The sequence below is a fragment of the Electrophorus electricus genome, chromosome 15 (assembly GCF_013358815.1).
Source record: "Electrophorus electricus isolate fEleEle1 chromosome 15, fEleEle1.pri, whole genome shotgun sequence".
Taxonomy (NCBI): domain Eukaryota; kingdom Metazoa; phylum Chordata; class Actinopteri; order Gymnotiformes; family Gymnotidae; genus Electrophorus; species Electrophorus electricus.
This window is the reverse complement of record NC_049549.1, coordinates 4,639,952-4,662,966: the sequence shown is the minus strand read 5'-3', so window position 1 is coordinate 4,662,966 and position 23,015 is coordinate 4,639,952. Positions and strand designations below refer to the sequence as shown.

At 37.4% G+C, this 23,015-nt stretch overlaps 1 protein-coding gene across 9 annotated transcripts; it reads right to left on the bottom strand.

Moving 5' to 3' along the window:
• Positions 1–6,576: 6,576 nt before the first annotated feature.
• LOC113588912 (myelin-associated glycoprotein-like) lies at positions 6,577–17,409 on the bottom strand. 9 transcript variants are annotated; one of them, XM_035534455.1, is made up of 12 exons: positions 16,770–17,409; positions 12,362–12,430; positions 11,816–12,190; positions 10,539–10,835; positions 10,038–10,137; positions 9,804–9,842; positions 9,643–9,675; positions 9,522–9,527; positions 8,285–8,326; positions 7,715–7,786; positions 7,467–7,509; positions 6,577–7,010 (listed from the first exon to the last, which is right to left on the bottom strand). In XM_035534455.1, exons 2-12 carry the CDS (start codon positions 12,405–12,407, stop codon positions 6,954–6,956), a joined length of 1,110 nt encoding a protein of 369 aa, XP_035390348.1. In that variant the 5' UTR covers positions 12,408–12,430; positions 16,770–17,409; the 3' UTR covers positions 6,577–6,953. The 9 variants fall into 9 exon arrangements, 8 of the variants coding, with proteins under 8 accessions (XP_035390348.1, XP_035390346.1, XP_035390349.1 ...); XM_035534453.1 differs by lacking the exon at positions 16,770–17,409 and adding an exon at positions 13,697–13,769; XM_035534456.1 differs by lacking the exon at positions 16,770–17,409 and adding an exon at positions 13,697–13,769 and having other exon boundaries at positions 10,704–10,835.
• Between the last annotated feature and the right edge of the window lie 5,606 nt (positions 17,410–23,015).

Sequence of the window (23,015 nt, the reverse complement as noted above, 5' to 3'; positions counted from 1 at the left end):
GAAACTCCGGCTGTTTCCACAGTCTGAGTGTGTTACGTCTCAGCGCCACCAAACCAGAGACAGCAAATACCGTGGCGCTGTGGGTACACAGGCATCTCGTTGTTTCCGGAAAAAGCAGGTGTGTTTTGACAACAACGAGATCCCAGGTAAGCGCCCAGAGTCTGCCCGTCTTGACCAAAGCTGCAGGAGGAGAGGCCAGCAGCGCAAGACATGAGTAGGCGGAGAGAATGCACAGACAATTCATGGCTAGGCACTCGGTGTGCACTAAAGCACTACTGTGAGCTCCCTATCGCTTGTGTGAGCCTTGGGAGCCGCCGAGAGGGTTCTGTGTCTGTGTGTTCCTCCAGGGTCACCCCACCAGTGCCTGTGGCTATCCCACAAGTCACCCAGTATGTTTCTGTTCCTGACATGAGAGATGCTGCCCGTCCTGAGCCTGTTCCCGGTGTGAGAGATGCCGCCCGTTCTGAGCCTGCTCCTGGCGTGAGAGACGCCGCCTGTTCTGAGCCTGTTTCCGGCATGAGAGACGCCGCCCGTCCTGAGCCTGTTCCCGGCATGAGAGACACCGCCCGTCCTGTTAGGAGGTCTGTTCCTGTAGCCGCACCTCCAGACCCACCACTGCTGTTGGCCGCAGCTGCACCTCTGGACCCACCGGTTCCTGTTCCTGTGCCAGACTTGTCCCAGTGGTTGCTCCTCTAAGCTCTTCTGTGCCTCAAAAGACTGCCACTGCCATGTTGTCTGACTCCTATGTGTCCGCAGACCGGCCTCCTGTTTCTCAGGCTTCATGTTCCCTGCTCATCCCGTCCTAACCTGTGTCTTCTGCTGCCTCTGCCCTTGGGTTCCCGCCTGTCCTGCCCCGACCTGTGTCTCCGTTGTTGTCTGTTCCTGCTGCTCCATTATTTTTGCCTTCTCCGTTGCCTGGTTTTGTTTTTGCTCCTTTTGTGTTGTCTGTCCCTGTGCCCGTTTCTTTGCCCGTTTTGGTTCCTGTGTCACCCTTTGTTTCTGTCCCTGAGCCCGACCATGTGTCTGTTCCGGTGCCTGTGTCCATTGTTTTTCCTGTCCCTTTGTCCCTGGCCTGGTCTGTTTTGCGTTTTTGTACTCCTCGTCCTTCCTCCTGGCAATTTTCTTGCCCTCAGTTTGTTTCTATTGTTGGTTCTGCTTCCACGTCTGCTCCTACTGCTTCTCCTGTTTCTGCTCTTGATTCTTTTCCTGTTGCTCCTGTTCCTTCGGTTTCTGTGTCGGTTCCTGCTTCTGCTCCTGTTCAGTCTTCTCCTGTTGCCCAGGTTCCTGTGTCTGCTCCTGTTCCAGTGCCTGTTCCTCGTCGTGTCCCGTGTTTGGTTCCTGTTTCTGGCCTGTCTGCTCCTGTGTCTCGTCTGGGTCCTGTCCCTGCTCGGCATCTTGCTCGTTCTGTTCCTGTTGGTCTCTTGTCCTAGTCCTGTGTTTTGGTGGTTACTGTTTTTGCGTGCCCCAGTGTTGTGCGCTTTGGGGGTGGATGTACTGTCACGACCAGTCCCTCCTAGCTTCCTTGTTCAGTGTTTTCCCTGTCTTGTGTATTTTAGTTCCATGCCATAGTTTCATTTTCTCCGCCCGTCATTTGATTGCTTACACCTGTCCCTCGTTTCTACCTTTAGTTCATGTATTTAAACCCTGTTGTGTGCCTTGGTCGCGGCTGTTCAATGAATGTGAATGTGTGTTGTGGTTGTTGTTTGAATCTGTGTTCCAAAGCCTTCGTTTTTGTTATGCTGTTTTGTTTAGCCCCGAGTTTCCCTAGTCTTTGTTATAGCGCGCTTCCCTTTTGCCTTTGTGTGTTTTTTGTTATGTATCCACATACTATCCATATTGGCTCTTTGACCCTGGACTGCTTTAAGGACTCTGATTCTGGATTTGCCCTGAATAAATCTCGCTCTTCTCCGCACATGCGTCCACCCCCTTACCACTCACCATTACATGGACTCTGAGTTTGCATTTCCCCTTCTTACTTTGGCAACTGTTGTACATTTGTATAGAGTGTTTTGGTGTTGTGTACTGTGGGTAGGGAGTGGCTGCAGTTTTTGGTTGGGCTTGAGGTTTTGCCCTTGTTTTTGTGTGAGGGAGTGAGTGTAATAATGTGTTTTGTTTCTTGTGTGGGTTTGTTAGTTGTTTTGGTCTAGGATCACTTTCAAAGAGATTTGTACTAGTTGTATGTGTTTACACAATTGGTACAAACTGGAGCGAGAGAGATTCAAACTTGCAGTAAAGTACACAGAGCTTCCAGAGAAACAATGTTTTGATAGAGGTCCTTCATGAGCTGTGCGAGCAAAGTGCTTCAATATAGATATATATATATATATATATATATATATTGTGTACAATACACTAGCTGTATGTGAATCCATTTCCTGGGTTTCACTTCTTAATTCAACACACACTTGGTAGACATTATTTCATGCCTTGTTACAGTCTCACAGCCTAGATGAAATCATAACAAGCACACAAACTTGTTTATTGTTGTAAATGCCATCTTTGTTAAATTGTGTCCATTTTTAGCACATCTACCTTTTTTTTTTCTTTTTTTTTTGAATAGTGAAGTTGCTGTGGCTTAACTGTTTTGTGATGGTCAGAACACTGGTCAAACAGATTTATTAATGCAAAGTGATCAGTCTAAACTCAATATCAACAAGTTTTCATTCCCACTCCTCTTTCTATTAGATTTTTTATTACTGATTTACCTGACCCTTGTAAAGAGTGTGCAAAAGGATGTGATTGGCTCCAAGTCACCCAGAATTGTACATTTTCACTATGTACTGTAATGCAGAGACATTATGTCTCCAGATCATGGAGACATGATGTATTATAATAAAGCATTATATTAGCCACAACAGTACTCTAATATAATACATTATTGATTATTGTACTGATTTTAATATTGATCATATTATCGATCTTGTTGATTATGGTTTTAAGGAATTTTAGATGCCCCATGCCTGAACCGAGAATCATAAGTTACCAGAGTATCTCTCCAGGTGTGGGAAGGGAGGCAGGGTGGACTGGTAGCTCTTTATAATAATTGAAAAAAGACACAAACTGGCTTTCTAGTATTTTTTATCTGGTTTGCAACTCTCTGTTGCTCTGACAGAGGAAAGGGTCTCTTTTTCTTTCAGATATTTGGCAGTCTTCTGGGAGAGAAGTTGGTTCACAAGTGGGCTGTTATTAACCCACACAAGAGCAACCGGTATTGAATCACCAGATGGTTCACCCAGGCTGCCTGTCTGGCCCATAGACACTGAGCCACAGCCCTACCACCACAGCATCATCTTTACTGATCCAGAAGAACAGTTAGCTAAGCCATGGGATGAGATGTAAATCTTTCTGATGGTGGGCTCAGCTTGTCACAGTTGGCCCCTCCTAGCCATTCTAATGACTCTGATTGTGGATTTGCCCTCAATAAATCAATAAACCTCAGCGTATGCATCCTCGTGATTGTTCCACGTTACACAGCTTTCATATGTGATCTGGAGTGTCAGCTGTGAGATGTTCTTATGACTTAACATTGTAAGGAAGGGTGTATTCGGAACATTTAAGAACTACGATATTTAGTGTTAACTGTTTTGCTTCTTTATTTATTTGAAATATTGTTTATTTGTTTATTTCTAGACAATTCTCTGACCCATCTGTCATGGCGAATTCAATAAAAAGGCAATGAATATTAAAGGGAACTGGAAAAAATCCATTGCGATCTGAGATGAGCCTTTTTCAAGAGTAAATACTAGGTCTGACAGCACAAAAACATATTAAGCTTTCTCTGAACACACACTGATATCACATATAGTTAGCAATAATCTTTCAAATCTATATCTCAGTACATAGTACATTTTTGTACTTCTCTTTAATGCAAATATAATGCAAATATAGGCCTATTTTTAAACTCCTGACCTTTCTCCTAATAACTTCCACATTTTACATGCATTGATATGCATGTGTGAACATGTTTGCTGCTTAAATTGTCTTTGTCGGAGAAACAGAGTTCAGAGATAAAAGGAAGTGATACCCCTAACCCACTCCATTAAAAAAAACCAACTTGAGATTCTGTACAGCAGAGCTCTCTGCTGGAAAACACATGCTCTCTGCGGTTTCTCTAGCCTTTAACCACTCAATTATCTAAACCCAGTTAAATACAGTACTGTGTTATCTTTGTCTAATATTTAAATTTGTTTGATGATCTGAAACATTTAAGTGTGACAAATATGCAAAAAAATAAGATATCAGGAAGGGAGCAAACACTTTTTAACACCACTGTACATCTGTGATGTGCTTGACAGTGGATATGGCAGATATTGATTACAAGGGAATTTACATAAGTTTGACAGAAAGTGAACTAGTATATATCCAGTAACCTGCTTAAAGAACAACAGTAATAAATACGACTACTGCACTTTTAATTTATGTATTACATGTCATAACAGTTTTTGTAATAGAGTGTTTTTATTTCTACATGGAAATTCTGCTTGCTTACCTACATGGCATTCCAAAGAGAAGAATATATGTGTGCACTGTAATATGCACACATTTATATTGGAATATAAAGTACATATTGTGAAAAGAGCAATGTACAAGCTGAAGCTGCAATTCAATCAACACAAATGTTACTTTGGAGATAATACAGTTGGCTACAAATTAGTCCATGATGTAAAAGCCCAACCTGGGCTGGGCCACTAGGTCAGAGTTAGTCACCCTACTACACATAATTAACATAGCATATATTTGCAAGGGTTGTAGTCAAATATATTGCAGTGATTTCGCCAATCAATATCAAGCGAGTAATGGCAGTATAACGTAAGGTGATTATACTAGTGTATTGACCCCTATTCATTAGAACAGCTCACTAAAATGATTTAAAATGAGTAAAAAGCAAGAGAGACTCATTAATGTCCTCAACATTATTTCCAAAGTTCTTTTTTTTTTTGGAGTAGAGTATGGAAGTATGTCTACAGTTCAACAGACGCGCATACTGCATACTTATACATACTTAGACATACACATGTGTAAATCACGTGTGTTCTAGTGGGCAAGGAGCAGATTAATTTAGGTTTCTACATTTCCACATATAAATGTGCTATGAGGCATTTTGTTGTGCATATAATACATTTTGTAATTTGTGCATAAATGTACATATAGTGTTGAATTTATAGTGTGTGAGAAATGTGTGGGACTTAAGTTCCACTGGATGCTTTGGCAAACTTGTAAACAAGAGCTCATACCACACAGCCCTAAATAGGTGATATAAAAAAGAATGCTACTAAGACCATTTCAACAGCTTCCTTTCTTCAGTCAGATTTAAACTCAGGGGCACCGTATGGATGCAGAGTTTGGATGATTCTAAGGACCTCTGACCCTAAAAATCCTTGTAGTGCTGAAATGGTAGGGCCCAACGTAGTATGATTTCATGGATCCCAAAACCCCTGGAGGTGTCCCTGAATAGGCTTAATATATTTGTTTGTCCCATTTACCAGACATTTTCATTCTTGTAGTTTGTGCCACTTGGGGCCAGAATTAGACAAAGTTAGTGTGAGTAAAAGTTTTTCACTGGAGATTTCCATTGGATTTTTAGCTTGAAAGCTTAACATGCAATAATCAAAATTTAACTATTTACAAATGACTAGTCAGTTTGACTCTGTCTGGTTTAGTTGTTTCATTAAGGATGTTTTTAGCTCCCTGTCAACTTCAACAGAGTCATAGTATTTGTCAGTATGACAGGAAAGACTAAACATATCATAAAAACATATATGATAAAAACACCCTAACTGGACCAAAGTTGCTTTCTGAAGTGTATCAATATAAGGACACACTGAAAGGCATATTTCTCACATTCAAATAACTTCAATGTTATTTATTATTGAGGCTCACAGAAAATTTGGAACAGAGACCCAGTAAGATGACTACATTTAAACACCACTTGTAGAAGTCAGAATTAAACAGTAAATATTTAATTTTGTACTTTTGTACTTTAATTGTAATCCTGTCCTGATTATTTTATCTTATAGCAAGCTGTCTCAATGAAAGGCCTCTTTTGGAGAGGTCCTCTATCAGGTGTTGGGTAGGCATTTATGAATTCATAGTACACTGAAGGAGACATCTGAAACAGGGGGGAAAAAACAACCCCAGATGGTTGTTTTTTCTTGCAATGAATTAAAGAACTGCAGTGAAATTACCAGGTATAAATTTATTGCTCATGTTGGGTGTGATCACTCTAGGAGAGTGCACAGTAAAAAAAAGACAGCATGAGAAAGTGAAACATGTATAAAAACGCTATTTCATTATATTAGCATAATAAATTCTAATACATGCACAAAAATGGGGCCAGTAAATGTAATGTAATAGAAAACCAGGAAACACATATATGATAATTAAGAGATTGAAGAAAGGCAAAAATAGAACAAATGAAACAGCAGAAAATATAAATGACTTCTTAAAATGTTTACAGTTAAAGAGTATTAGAGACAGAGACTGGAGATCAGAGAGAGCGGGAGAGAAAGAGAGAGAGAGAGAGAGAGAGAGAGCGAAAGAGAGAGAGAGAGAGAGAGAGAGAGAGAGAGAGAGAGAGAGAGAGAGTATATGTGTGTGGGTGAGTGTGGGATATTGAACTGGAAAAAAATGCGCAGAAAAAAATATTCAATGTTATGTAATAGATACACTGACACCCTATTAACATGATAAGCCCATTTTTAAAATATTCTTTACTAATACTGCTACTAATGAATACCACACATTTGCTTGCATTTTCATGATCATTTACATTGCTTTCATTTACATTTGTTGTTTCTTTATAAAAAAAATTTGTGTGGGGAGATATTACTTTCATATTTCAGCCTTTTGAACATGATTATACTATGAATGAAATGTGACATGACACCAGTAAACTAACACAAAATAAGACAGAAGCAACATACAACATTGATGGAATGGTTGTCTCTACGCCATTACAGGTTGCCATATACGTTGAGATCAGCTGTGTTGGTGTAATCATCATCATAGTTCTGTAAGAAGGTGGTTTTCACAGTCAGCAGTATTCTAAATAGAAGGACTAAATTAAACATAGCTTAAATTACAATAATAAATAAATACATAATATAATACATAAAATGTTCAACACTATCTATTTATTTAATGATCTTAACCTACTTAATATAATTAATCTATGATCACTGGGTGTCTCATGACTGCCATAAATGCCCAGTAGTAGGCTACTGCATGTTATTGCCAAGATCTACAAATAAATGTTTAGTCATTAAATTATAGCATTTATCAATACCTATAAACCAATGATATAATTAGTGAGCTACTATTTATTAGAGCATTTTGTTGTAAAATGTAACCACATATAAATTTTACCACATATAAATGATAAGCTAGAAAAAAAAATGCAGTAAAAGGTCATTAACACAGAAACACAAAATGCTGAATGTGAAGAGATTTGTTTTTTGATCACTTACTGCTGAACATGTGACCTCTGATCTGTTGTAATTTTTTTGCTCACTGTGACATTTATAAAAATAAATGGAAAAAAAAACATAAAAAGATTTAAATTCTTAAAGGAAAAATAATGAACGTAATTATATTCTGGTGCATTTATGTATTTGTTTGTTTATATAGTTTTAATACATGTGCTTTTATGTTTTATGTTTGTGGCATTCATGTATTAATTACCAACATTAGTTCAAGTAATGAAAATGCACGCTACCTCTTTGGAGATGGAAAGTGAGGTTTTGAGAATCCAGTCATTCCAGACATAGTGTCCATACAGTTGTTTGATCTATGAGCATTATAAGACAATTTAATTTTAAGAAAATGAGACGCATATAATACTTTTATAAATACTGTTACAGGATTTTAGCTTATCTCTAACCAGAAATAATATAGAAAATCTCTTAGCAGACAGCTGATATATGATTTTAATTGTTTAGAAAAACAAAACCAAAGTCATATGTGATTTTATTTTTGATTCCACGACAAGTACCAAAGTAACAGCAAATTACAATTCTTAATTCTATTACCTGTGAGACTAGGTGGTATTTTAAATTTAAGTTCCTCTTATGTTTAATCACCAATAACACATTTTAAACATAAAACCTTCATTTACATTCTGATAGCGATTTTAAAGAAGACTGAAAGAGTGGTATCAGTACATATGTGTAAGATGAAGCTAATGTTTCCTAAACACTTAGATGTGCCATTTACAGAAGGCTTTAACTTATTGAGGGCCCTCAGAAATATTAGTTATCAATTATGTAAAACTAATCAGTATACTTACTTATTGACAACATCCATGCCAGTCTCCGGCCTCCTGTGGTTTCTGTAACAAAGTACACTCTGCATTTGTATGTGAAGTGGGCTTATGTTAACATGTTAAAATGAGAAGCCCAATTTTAGAATTCTTTACCTTCCCCTTTAGATAACCTTATATGACCCCAAATATGTTTAGATTAAAGTTAATATTCTGTCCCTTTTTCTATTTTTATGTTTATTTCAACTAATAATTCTAGAACAATTCTTAGATCAAACAAACAAACAAACAATTCAAGCCACACTGTCCTAATTCATACAGAGATAACATATGATATTGTCCTTAAAGCCCTGATGAATGCAATAAGGATAAACTTCTGTTGGACCACTGTAGCAGTTGAAGCTATTGGCATGAAATCTATTTTGTGTGCAAACAATGAAATCAGATTTTGAAAAAATATGTCCGTATATTTTCTTTATGGACTTCTTTAGAAGATGCTTCCTTTCATTGGGTTAACCACATCAGATTACAAATCCATGATAACTGTGTTTTCAACATATACATTTTAAGCATCTATATAAACAATTTTTAGAATATAGTGTCAGGAATATTTGTTGTCTTTGTAACTGGTTGCATGTCTGCAATTTTGGAAGTAGGACTGGGTGCTCGTTCACAAACAAATAATTTTTTTAAGTGGCATCTTTATCCTCCCCTGCATTAAAAGAGGAACAGAAAAAGTTCTGAGCAGAGATCATGTTAGATATAATTACTGTAAATGTCAGCAAGTAGAAATATCTCAGAATTCTAAGCAAACACCAATCAGAGTAGTGGAAAAAACACATGAGATGGGCTTCTTCTACTTCACATTTCATTATAGATGTGTTCCTGTAAATATCTAGGAATAAATGTAAAAGTACAACAATTTAGTCCTCCACTGCTTCTTCATTCCATTCTTCCTACATCTGCATGCTCTTTTCCTTACTTAAAATTTCTGAATATTACCAACTTCTAAAAGGACAGCCATGACTACTGAGTTAAGACTACATCTACAGAGAATCACAGCGCACTGATGAACACCTGTACTTAAATAGGACCAAGATATAGAACGTGTTATGCCCAAGATGTATTTTGGAGTTCCCCATCGCTTTTGGTTTCTGTTTTATGTCCATGGATGTAAATCACCTGCAAGACCCATGAGGTTAGTTTTTAGTGGACCAGGCCTTCATCCTTGTAGTTCTCTCCAGGAAATGTCTAGTTCACTGACCTGAATCTGGTGATTACACAGTGAGACAAAACAGTCAGAAAGTCACACACACATATATGCATTTTGCCTGCTATGTATTAGGAATCAGATCAACTGCTACACTTTTTATGTCTATGTTTACCTTCTGGACACTCTAGAGATGCGACTCCATAATCTGTGTACCAGAAAGGTTAACAAACATTATACTTAAAAGAAAAACAAACAATTTATTATTTGTGAATTGAAATATAGAATTTATGTAGCAAGACCACTCAAACTACATTGCAATCATTGTTTACTTACCCATTCTCATTTCTAGATTGGAGCTCTTGAATCTGTCTCCTGGTGGTAAGTTTAGTCATTTTAAAAAAGCACACAAATTACTGTCATTTGATTACATTTTCTTAATGTACTTTAACAAGGCATTTGGATTGCAGGAGGAACAAAAATATAACTAATGCCATGAATCAGTGCTGTATACATAAAATAATCTGTTTACAATATTTAGAGGTGAAATCAGATTTTTTTCAGACTCACTTGTACTTCTTGATCACAAAGAAACCCATCACTACAAAAAAAATGATAGCTCCAACCACAGATATGACTGGAATAATGAAGTGAAGGATATTTGGTTTTTCTGCAAACACAAAAGTTAAACTAAAATCATCACAGAGCTCCAAAAAAATTACATTAATGGTATGCTAATCATTCGGAGTTTCTGCTACTATTTTTTAAGAAGACAGCGAAAACCTTTTATAAGTGTGAACGCTACTGCCAACCAATCACCACTGTCAGGGCACATTTAACATCCAAGTCAAGTAATAACCCTTAAGTTATTACTGGAACAGGTGTGGTTAATCTTCTGTTAATTTTTTTAAATCTAAATATCCAAGAATAATCCCGAGCGGGGAGTCTTTAATATGCATATTGTTTATTAGGATACTATATTCGTTCCTCTTCTATTCTCAGCTTGTCTTACAGAAGCAAACAGCACCACAAAGATGATGATTGAAAGATATAGAGCTTTTCTTGCCTTACCTTTAACAAACATCTCGAATTTAGATTCAGTCTCCTTGTTTCCATGAAAAACAGCTTTGCATCTGATTTCTGTGTTATGGTCCTGCTCTTTTGTTGTGAAGGACAGAAGAGCCTCCACCTGCCAAGTGCCTTCATGAATTTTATTGTGGCTATAATGGACCTCACCTTCTGAACGGCTCCAAGTGAGTTTGGGGGGGTGGGAGGGGCAAGTGTGCCTCACAGAACATTTGAAGAGGGCATGTTGTCCCTCCACAAAGTACATTTTCTTTTGTTCCAGCACTGGTTCTCTGGGATTTGCTACAAACGAGTACAATGACATGGTTATTATTTCCATTTAAGGATTCCATCTCCTTTACAGCCTAATATTTAGCCTTTAGTATGAAAATAGAACCAAGAACAAAAGGGAACAAAAACGTATTGCAATGTAGCCACATAGAAGAGGAAAACCCAGGGTTACAGAGTCTCAAAGCTGTGATGCCCCTCAAGTAGATATGCCATAGCTACTGCTTTAGTGGGAATATAGCTTTCATGAAATTGTTTTGTCAAAGTGAAATAAAATAATTTATATGGATTGGTTTTGCTTGATATTTAGTTTATGCATGTTAAATTAATCTATTAAAGTTCATATAGTGTTAAATATATTAAAACTAACCCAGATTGTCTGTTAATAGACACTATCACTACTACAAAGATGATTGTCAATATCTTGCTTTATCAGTTTGATCCACTAGAAAAAAATTGCAATAATCAATATTATTATCTTATAAAATACAGGCCAATGCAGTCTAGTGAAAGAATATCTGCAATTACTGAATCTTTAACTATAAACGAGGGCATTTTCTTAACTTTGAGCTATTTTTATTCCTCCATGCTTTTCAAAGTCATATTTCCTGTATGTAAAACAAAAAAGAATATGAGGAAAAATGAATTAAATGAATAACCACATCTACTAATATTGCCATCAGCCAAATTTCTTTGTCTTGATAAGTGAAAGATAAAGCTAGCAGATTGTTTATATTTTAATAATATCCCATTTTAATATTATTTGGGTTGTGTAAAACCCCATTATAAATATCCACAATATTTTAATCAGGCAAAAAATGTAAAAATATCAAGCCAAATTTAGAAATCCTTTGACATGCACATTTTGTGTCGCCAGTTCTTCATTGATGCTTGTTTTCTGACCGCAAGACCACTCTGGATATTTTAGGATGGAAGACCACGTCCTGTGAACCAGAAATTGAACAGAGGACAATGATGTGGGGGACTCTACTTACACAACATTGAGAGGCTGACACATTTTTCTTCAAAAGAATATTTGTCTATAGTTGGGATTTCAGCCCTGAAACAGAAAGGGCCGTTGTCATGATTTCTAATGTCATCTATCTCCAAGGTACAGTTTTTCTGACCCAAACTGCCAAGCAGTTTTGTGCGCCCCTTGAAATTCTCTACAACATTTGTTGAATCTTCGTGATAGATGATTTCTCTCTGATTTTTCTGTTTGTGCCAGATTCCTCTCACTCGTGAGTCCGGAAGTTGGGTGCCAGGGTATTGGAATTTGCAGGGTATCACAACACAAGAAGTGACCAGTGCCTCAATTTCAGAAACAACCTCTGCCTTCCATACATCAGAAAGCACAGAGGCAAAGATCACTGGAAGATGAAAGATGAATATCAGTCAGCTGAGGCATGCAGTGGTTAAAACAGTAAAGAGAGCCTCATTTATTGCTATTTATTTATTACTAATGCACTATTGCAAACAGCAATAAATGGAAGTATAACATAACAACAAAGTTTCAGAAATATGAATTGTTAGAAATGTACCTTGAAGATACAGCCAGCAAAATGCCAATCTTTTGTGGACATGCATTCTGGAGCAGCAAACTTGTCAGACTGTTAAAAAATGTGTCTCATATCAGAAGTAGTAAATAACTGCGTATTTACATAAATCAACAGTAAATTAATCCGATACTAAACTGCTTTTAAACCCTAAGTGCTTAACGATACACAGGTTAGTAAATAACCCAAAATTGACAATTTTATAAACCCAGCAAAAAAGAAAGAAATAGCAAAATAACAGAAAACAAATCACCAAACAACAGTATGTGCTCCGTGGCTCTAAGGATTCAACAGAAGTACAATGAATGACTGAATTATGTAGTTACACTTTAACAACAACGCGCGAGTCCGTGACACATAAGGAGATGAGCCGTAAACAAGCAACGGACCGCGTCTCCTCTCGCTTCGCACACAAGGGCGACGGTTTCTGATGAGACTCCGGTCCTCTTAGCCCAGAAACACGGGCAGTAGTGTGGAGAATACAAAACAAACAACGCGGAGAGAGGGCTGTACTTTCACGCTAACAAACAACGTTAAACTGGACAGAAAGCGGGGGGCGGAAAGTTACAGTTTGGGATCTATACACTGCGTATATGAAGTCTCCAAACATCGTAAGTTCAGGGGGGAAAGGCTTCACATCTCCCAGTCTATTTGCTCCTCCTTATCACGGGTAGGTCAGCGAAAATGTTCCAACCAGAAAGCTGGCGCGAAACGTTAAAGAATGCTGGCAAGTGGAGTATTTAATACTCAGTACAACAATAATAAAAACAAAATAAACAATACCCCCCCCCCCTTACAGGTATATTTATCTTAGAGGGGTATTTTTATGTGGGCACTTGCTGAGCAGATAATTGGGTGTCACACAATTGTCACCACATCATTTACACTAACAGACAGAAAAAACACAATCTCATTCATATGTTTGTGTAAACTTCATACAAGATCATTTTTCACAATAATTTTATCATTAAACAAATATTAGTTGTTGTGCAGTGGGTATTTAAATGTTCAACAAGTCTTTTTTGTGTGATGAATAAATATGCTCTTCCACAGGAGACACCTGCTATTAACTACACAAATTGGTATGCCTAGGACATGTTTAATTTACAGATACTCTGATAAGATGATCACTTCTTGGTTTCCTGATTGTAAGTAATTTTTTTTTTTTAATGTAACTAAAAATGTAATTATAATTAATTTTGTCTTTATGGTGCACCAGCAGCTCGTGTGGTTATTATATCGCATAAAATATATTTTCATGTCAACTAAATGCATTAAAATGGCAAATTCCAGCAAATAACAAAAGGCAATGGAACTTACTTGGTGTTTTCAGCGTGTAGAAAGTCAATGTCTTAAATCTCTGAGTAAACAGCCCACTTCAGTTCTACATTAATTACAGAAAGTATTACTTTGTTTCCTCTCCAGACTAAGTGCTGAAGCCCTGCCCTCAAATTAGCTGTATCTTAAACAGGAAGTTAGACCATTTCAGGAAATATGTACTGTGATAGGGGAAGGTGAGCAAAGAGCTGAATTTAGTGAATGCACAATCACTTTAAACAGCAGCCTGATAGTCAATATACTTGCCTGATGTGCTTTCTCCTTTTGTGATCAAGTATCCTCACAAAAATATACATCTAACTGTACCAAATGAGCTCATCTAGCAGTTGAAACTGATTTTCAGCATTACTGCTTTAGAGCCCCTAACCTGAGCTACTGCACCAGCATGTTCACTTCTGTCAAATCCTTTCCTTCTCCAGCAGTTTTCCTTTTCTTGCCACTCCCTGCCTCTGGGTCTTGTTGGTGATTCCGTTTATCCCTGTCACTGAATATGTAGCCCCTGTTAGCTCTTTGCAAAATCTAGATGGGGTCTCTCAAAAGTGTTCAGCTCTATTCCATGTTCTTTTGATTCATATTTTGTGTTATGGTAACTGTTGGGTCTGATCTTAGTTTTGCCTGTTTCTGAATGACATAATGCACCTGTCTATCGTATCCCTGTATGCCTGTGCTTTGGCCTTTACAAATGTTTATGACCACAATTATCTGAAATAAGATTAAATAAAGAGATTATACACATCTAACCGCCTCTGGTTCCTGTGTATGACATCACATGGCATGATCTTAATTGTCCTACAGGGAAATTGTTCTTGAACTCAACACACAGAAAAACAATCACACGTTCACATACACACATCCCATAGTGTTGACATTTAAAGTTATTTAGACATGAAAAATATTTAATGATGTCTGTATTTATTACAATATAAAGCTATGTTTATATATTTATACAAATGTTTATATAGCAATTTATATACAGCCAACTCACATCTGTGGTTATAGATTTATATTTAAGAACTGCTACACAGTCACAGCTTCAGGAAAGTTCTAGACATAAATAGGCTAAATGTTAGTAGTGTATTAATTTGCTGGTATAGCAAAACCAGTAACTACTCTCCTTGGCACACACAAGTCGATACAGCTTGTGTCCAACTGTCAGTGGAGGGAACAACTATTGTACTCTGGTGTAGTTTGATATCATCACCAGAGAAGGAGGCAATTTATGGCATATTATTCTGTAAAATCTCTCATTCTCTTCATGCCTCGATGTCATACAATTTAGGAGCTGTGCCGTTGCCTGAAGTATTTTCTATCTGTCCCCCAGGAACAATTTTTGTTACAATAATTTTCATTCTTGCATATCTGATGGGGACACATTAAATAGAAATACTGTGTTTGAATTTTATGTGTTAACAAGCAATAAACAGGGGTGAGGGGCAGACATATCCATTCCCTTACAGTGGCTCACATGATGCCATTGATATTAGTTAAATTTTCAATCCTGTGCTCAGCAATGTAAAATTTATATTCTAATAACTTCCTGATGTTACTATATTAAATAAGAGAACACGATGAATTTCTAATTTGTAGCCTAGTAGTACAGAAAGAAATAAAAGAAAAATGAGCTAAATAATAAACACTTCTCGGAAATCTAGCTCCACTTCTGACAACAGCAACCTTGGTGTGATTCTAGAAGATGACATCAGATTTACTTTAAAATAACTTTCAGATAAACGTCATGGTGAACTGCCTTTTTGCATGATTGTTTTACCACCCCACCTAGTGGTACATTTAGAATTCACAGCCAAATCACATGATGGCTTTATTGTGCCAAATGTGCGTGTTGCTGCTAATCGATCTGACAGGAACATGTTTGTAGAAAAATGTACTATTTTGCTTGGTTTTCTTTTTATTTATTTGGCTCTGTGTTCGCTTTACATTGCTGATTTCTAGACTCTGTGTTTTCACACTGCCTGTTTCTATTTATTTGTTTATTTATTTATTCATTCATTCATTCATTCATTCATTCATTCATTCATTCATTCATTTATTTATTTATTTATTTATTTATGTATTTATTTATTTATTGTACGTAGCCAGTGTTCTGGGTTTTTCTGTTTTTTCTGCTTTTCATGTTTTGCTCTGTTACTATGTGTCTCCAATACTATGTATTCTCCAAGTTGGCTCAATGGCCCTGGGCCGTTTTGATTAATATTATTCTGGATTTGCCCTTAATAAATCTTGCTTCGTATTTATTTATTTTGTTGAGAAGAACAAAACAAATAAATAAAATAAGATGTGAAATAAAATGATTAGTGAGGAATAACTGATAGTAACCCCTTGCATAGGCCAGAGGACGAGACTGGTACTGAAATATTTGCGTAAACTAGAGGGTTTCGATCTATAGCTTAACTAAGACTAACCTATCCAAAGAGCTAACAGAGCTGGCTACTGAAGAGTTGGCTGAGAGGAGATGAGATTCCCATCTCTATATAGCCTAACTGGAGGGGAAGGGAGGAAATATTGATCTGGACTGAATTATCTACAGGAAATACAGCTCATTTGCGCACTCCAGAGTTAGCATATGAATGGAAACCACAGCTCTTAATGAGAGCTGGCTGGTCAGTTCACTCACGAAGAGCGAGCTTCGGTTCGACGGATCTCAGGCCGAGCGTGTGCCTTCCTCTGAACCTGATCCACAGCAGAGGTTATTCCGAATTAGCGAAGCGAACTAGTCCAAGTTATTGAGGTCTACCCCGAAATTCGAGAAATCCAAGCTGGTGTGTAGATGTTCCAGGTAGCCCACAGGTGTACTGCTGCTGTAGCGTGTCCTGGAGGTTTAGCTAACCTGTATAAACTAAGGTTAGCTAAACTATCCTTAATTACTGTTAGCAGACAGGATTCATTCTAATTATACCAACGACAAAAAGAAAAACTGACTACGTTGACGGGGAAGTGGGAGGCAAATTAAACAAGTTAAGAGAAACTAACACACTAGATGCAAGACAGACATAAAATAAGACGCTATTCTAACTACTTAATTCTTGTCCAAATTCACCTTTTCTGGATCCAACTTCAAATGCGTCCCAGATAATCTACCTTTATAAGCCCGTTTCGTGAGCGCCTACGTGAGAAGGAATCATTCATGTACATTCATTCTTTCGTTGTCTCGTCTCTTTGATGGAAAAGTTTAAGATAAAAAAAAAGAAGCAAAACAAAACAGAAAGAAACAGAAATAAAACAACTAAATATTGATACTTGGCTTATGCGACAGTTGTCTTTTTAAGCAATAACAAGTGAGGAAAGTTTTATCACACTAATTTCAACTGAGCCCTTAGTCCGCGTATTTCGAAATAGAAAGTCAGCGTTTTTAATATAAACGTCATCAATATCAGTATAAATGTTATCAGTATATCAATATAAAGCTCCCAATTATATGAAAGAAAACAGAAAATTTTCCATCAAGAGACACATTACATAGGGATAGAGAGTGTGACTTGGATATAAAGATAGACACGCATAGAAAAGAGAGAGAAAAAGAAAGTGTGATTATTACACAAGCGCTATAACTGTTCTAAACATTACTAATTTAAATAATCTTCCTCTGTTATACTTGAGAAGGAAATCACAAAGTAGTATAAGTATAAAGGTTAATATGCAAACACTAGTATAATAGGGCTAAGACAGGTATATTAATTTTATGAATGGCTGAGATAAGATATAAGAAAAGTTAATATAAATTTGGAGAGAGTGGGTTTCATAATAGTTCAGTGATGATGGCTAGTTAGATTTCACTCAGAATTAAACGTATTGGGACTGTTATGTATATCACAATTCATTATTCGACCATACATGGTTAATAAGTCCAGATGGGGGAGTCTGTAATAGTCACTGAGGGGCACTGTTGATTCATAGTTCACACAATCAAATAAATCTTGCTGCATTCCTTGGAGTCAATGAAGACATATTCCGTTTGTGAATTTGGATTCGTTGTCATGCTCATGAGAAGGCTTTTCGTCCGGTCCGGTTGAGCAGTAGAACAGAGACCAGAGGTATTCCTTAGTATCTTGATCAGGAGATCTTCCACAAGGGGTGTTGGGGTTACTTTAGGGTTAACTGCAGTCTTAAGAGTGGGGCTGCAGCTTCCACTACAACCTTGTATGTTCTCCCTCAGAAATGAACCAACGATGTTGGTGTTACTAGCACCTTGTTCAATTGTTCTATTGACAAGGTACAACACAAATTCTATGGCAAGGGGGAGCCAGGACGAGGGGTCAGAGGGGAGATATCATCATCTTCCCACACCCCAAAATTTGGAAACAAGACTCATCACAAATCAGCATCCCCCTTCCCCAAAGAAGTTCTGAATGTGTTTTAAGGAACTGTTAGCATACACCTATGGCACTCGATTATCATGGGTCAAATATTTTTTGGAGAGTAGACAAGCCTCAACAAGGCTGAGACAAAGACATGGTAGTGGATGTTGTGTTGATCTGAGTGTAATTATGCCCAGAGGGGTTTCTGGAGTTTTTACATGTGATAGGCTCACTGCTGGGTCGAGAGCATCACTCAAATGTAGCAAGGTTCAGACTACAGCAGCCCAAGAAATGATGTAATGATGTAAATGAACATTTACTTGGACTGTAAAAAGTTTACTATTGGTATTGATAAAATAGGCCTATACATACTATTTTGTTATTTTGTATTTGCAATTTCTCAGGACACAGCCCACTTTAGAAAAAAAAAAAGTTAATTTGTCACAAAACTGATTGTGTGTGTGTGTGTGTATGTATGTGTCCCATGTTAATGTTCAAAAAAGAGGAAACATTATTTTTCCTGAGATGTTGCAGTTTATTAACATATTTTGAGGTCCTGATACATCCTCAGCTCATTTTTGACATGTACTGACTGTCTGGTATCTTTCAGTCTTGTGAGAAAATCAGCTTTGCAGGTGATGTCTGTGTCAAGATAGACTCCACCTCTCATATATCCCCATGCTGGACCTTGTGATGGACACGTGCAAGCTTGTTTAGATGTCTCCAGGTGAGGCAGGCAGGGTGGGAGGAACAGGTGTGTGTGATTCAAAAGTAGAAGATGGCTGTTTGTCCCGCCTTTAAGGATTTATTTTATTGCATTGACTACAGTAAAATTGATTGATTCTTCATAAGAATTAAAAAATGAAGTGGTATTGGAGGCAGGCTTAAATGTGCAAAGATCTATAATCACACATATGATCAAGATAGTGACAGTTTCTCAGAAAGGAATGCTTGTCTAGAGATGGGATTTCAACCCTATAACAGAAAGGGCCATTGTCATGGTTTCTAACTTCTCCAATTAATTCTTAAGAATGAACATAAATTCTTACAAATGCACAGTAATGTAGGCAGCAAATGTAATGCAATAGAACACCAGAAAACAGAGATATATGAGAAATGAGACATTAAAGTAAGGCACATTAGGACAAAATAAAACATAAAGCAGAAAACATAATTGACTTTTTAAAATGTTTACAGTTAAAGAGTGAACAGTTAAAGAGGGAAGTATGGGTAGAGAGAGAGAGAGTGTGTGTGTGTGTGTGTGTGTGAGTGTGAGATATTAACCCTCCTGTCACCTTCAAATTTACTAACATCTTTTATCCTTGGGGTCAATTTCACCCCAGCAATTTAAACCTCCAGAAAATGATTATAATTAAAATTGTTACCCAAGTTTATGTCACATACTTTGTTTGTTTTGTTTTTTTTGACTACTTAAATAGCCTTTAACCCTCAGCACACCCCACTCCACCCCCCCCCCCCCCCTTATACATCCAGAATACCTGTTATGTGACTGTCGAGAAAATGCAGATCACCATGAAATCTTACTGATTGACCTAAATCAGAGATCTTTTTGGTGTTTTAATTGCTTTATATTATTTCTAAGTACATATTTTCGCTATATATAACATTTGGAATTAAAAACTATTTGTTACGACGTGTACGATGTGAAAAAATTATCATATGTAATGTTATGACCATTCAGTCCTTCAGCCATGTCAAGTACCACCCTCATGCCCTGATTTTCTTTCAGGTGCTTCCCCTGGGGATTCACCAGTGTAAATCTGCATATTCCAGACATAGCTGGACTGTGCATCACACGCTGCCCATATTTTGATACAGCATGTATTGTCTGGGACAGCACCTACAAAATGCAATCAGACATTCATCCACAGTCACGTGGGGCCTGGATTGTAAAGAAAGGGTAATCACTAAACCCACTTGTCCCATACATCCCGTATTGCTGCGAGTTTGTATTGCTCTCCTCGGCTCTGCCTTGTTTCTCTGTCATCAAAGCGTACGACACGGTAATTAAGTCTACCATGTTGTTCAAGTGGGGAGACGGACCATAATAAGTTTCCATTTTTGGAAGGTAGTGTATTTGCTGGTGGTTGAGAGACAAAAGGAGGGTCAACACTGAGGGTCTCATTCTCATCAGAGGAGGATGCCTCATAATCAGGTCCTCCTCAATATCATCCTCTGTCTCAGACACATCCTCCTCTATGTCACTTTCATGGTCAAAGAGCTGTGACAAAACCTCATTGACAGAAAACCTTTCCTTAGAAGTCATTTTCAGTTGAAACAGACATATTAAAATTAAATATGCCCTCTGTGTTTGCTTTACATAGCTGTTTTCTAGCCTCTGTGTTTTCACACTGCCTGTATTTCTTTGGACGTAGCCAGTGTTCTGGGTTTTTCTGTGTCCGATGATCCTTTCTCTTTTCATGTTTTGCCTTCTTACTATGTGTTCCCGTACTCTCCAAGTTGGCTCTATGGCCCTGGACCGTTTTGAAGACTCTTATTCTGGATTTGCCCTTAATAAAATAAAATTAACATAAAATATGAAGCTAAAAAATTGTCAATCATTTATTTAAAGACATTAAATATTGAATGGGATCAAATTGATTCCAAAGATAATAGGCTTAAACTGGAAAACAATGTGCAGATAAAAAAATACATTGTCATGCTGTAAGTACATTGACAACATGTTTCGGTACTCTACATTTATATGTGAAGTGGGCTTATGTTAACATGTTAAAATGAGAAGCCCAATTTTTAGAATTCTTTACCTTCCCCTTTTAGATAACCTTATATGACCCCAAATATGTTTAGATTTAAGTTAATATTCTGTCCCTTTTTTTATTTTTATGTTTATTTCAACTAATAATTCTAGAACAATTCTTAGATCAAACAAACAAACAAACAATTCAAGCCACACCGTCCTAATTCATACAGAGATAACATATGATATTGTCCTTAAAGCCCTGATGAATGCAATAAGGATAAACTTCTGTTGGACCACTGTAGCAGTTGAAGCTATTGGCATGAAATCTATTTTGTGTGCAAACAATAAAATCAGATTTTGAAAAAGTATGTCCTTATATTTTCTTTATGGACTTCTTTAGAAGATGCTTCCTTTCATTGGGTTAACCACACCAAATTACAAATCCATGATAACTGTGTTTTCAACAAATACATGTTAAGCATCTATATAAACAATTTTTAGAATATAGTGTCAGGAATATTTGTTGTCTTTTTAACTGGTTGCATGTCTGCAATTTTGGAAACAGGATTGGGTGCTCGTTCACAAACAAATAAAAAAATTTTTAAGTGGCATCTTTATCCTCCCCTGCATTAAAAGAGGAACAGAAAAAGTTCTGAGCAGAGATCATGTTAGATATAATTATTGGAAATGTCAGCAAGTAGAAATATCTCAGAATTCTAAGCAGTCACCAATCAGAGTAGTGGAAAAAACACGAGATGGGCTTCTTCTACTTCATATTTCATTATAGATGTGTTCCTGTAAATATCTATGAATAAATGTAAAAGTACAACAATTTAGTCCTCCACATGCTTCTTGAGGCATGCAGTGGTTAAAACAGTAAAGAGAGCCTCATTTATTGCTATTTATTTATTACTAATGCACTATTGCAAACAGCAATAAATGGAAGTATAACATTACAACAAAGTTTCAGTAATATGAATTGTTAGAAATGTACCTTGAAGATAAAGCCAGCAAAATGCCAATCTTTCGTGGACATGCATTCTGGAGTAGCAAACTTGTCAGACTTAAAAAATGTGTCTCATATCATCAGTAGTAAATAACTGCGTATTTACATAAATCAACAGTAAATTAATCCGATACTAAACTGCTTTTAAACCCTAAGTGCTTAACGATACACAAGTTAGTAAATAACCCAAAATTGACAATTTTATTTTAAAAATAATAAACCCAGCAAAAAATAAAGAAATCACGAAACAACAGTACGTGCTCAGTGGCTCTAAGGATTCAACAGAAGTACAATGAATGACTGAATTATGTAGTTACACTTTAACAACAACGCGCGAGTCCGTGACACATAAGGAGATGAGCCGTAAACAAGCAACGGACCGCGTCTCCTCTCGCTTCGCACACAAGGGCGACGGTTTCTGATGAGACTCCGGTCCTCTTAGCCCAGCCACACGGGCAGTAGTGTGGAGAATACAAAACAAACAACGCGGAGAGAGGGCTGTACTTTCACGCTAACAAACAACGTTAAACTGGACAGAAAGCGGGGGGCGGAAAGTTACAGTTTGGGATCTATACACTGCGTATATGAAGTCTCCAAACATCGTAAGTTCAGGGGAAAAACGCTTCCCAACTCCCAATCTATTTGCTCCTCCTTATCTCGGGCAGGTCAGCGAAAATGTCCCTCAATCCTCGCAGTCCTCTGATTGCTCAGCTTGCTCAAAGGGTGGCAGTTCCAACCAGAAAGCTGGCGCGAAACGTCAAATAATTCTGGCAAGTCAAGTATTTAATATTCAGTACAACATTAATAAAAACATTACTTTGTTTCCTCTCCAGACTAAGTGCTGAACCCCTGCCCTCAAATTCGCTGTATATATGTACTGTGATAGGGGAAGGTGAGCAAAGAGCTGAATTTAGTGAATGCACAATCACTTTAAACAGCAGCCTGATAGTCAATATACTTGCCTGACGTGTTTTCTCCTTTTGTGATCAAGTATCCTCACAAAAATATACATCTAACTGTACCAAATGAGCTCATCTAGCAGTTGAAACTGATTTTCAGCATTACTGCTTTAGAGCCCCTAACCGGAGCTACTGCACCACCATGCTCACTTCTGTCAAATCCTTTCCTTCTCCAGCAGTTTTCCTTTTCTTGCCACTCCCTGCCTCTGGGTCTTGTTGGTGATTCCGTTTATCCGTCGCTGAATATGTAGCCCCTGTTAGCTCTTTGCAAAATCTATATGGGGTCTCTCAAAAGTGTTCA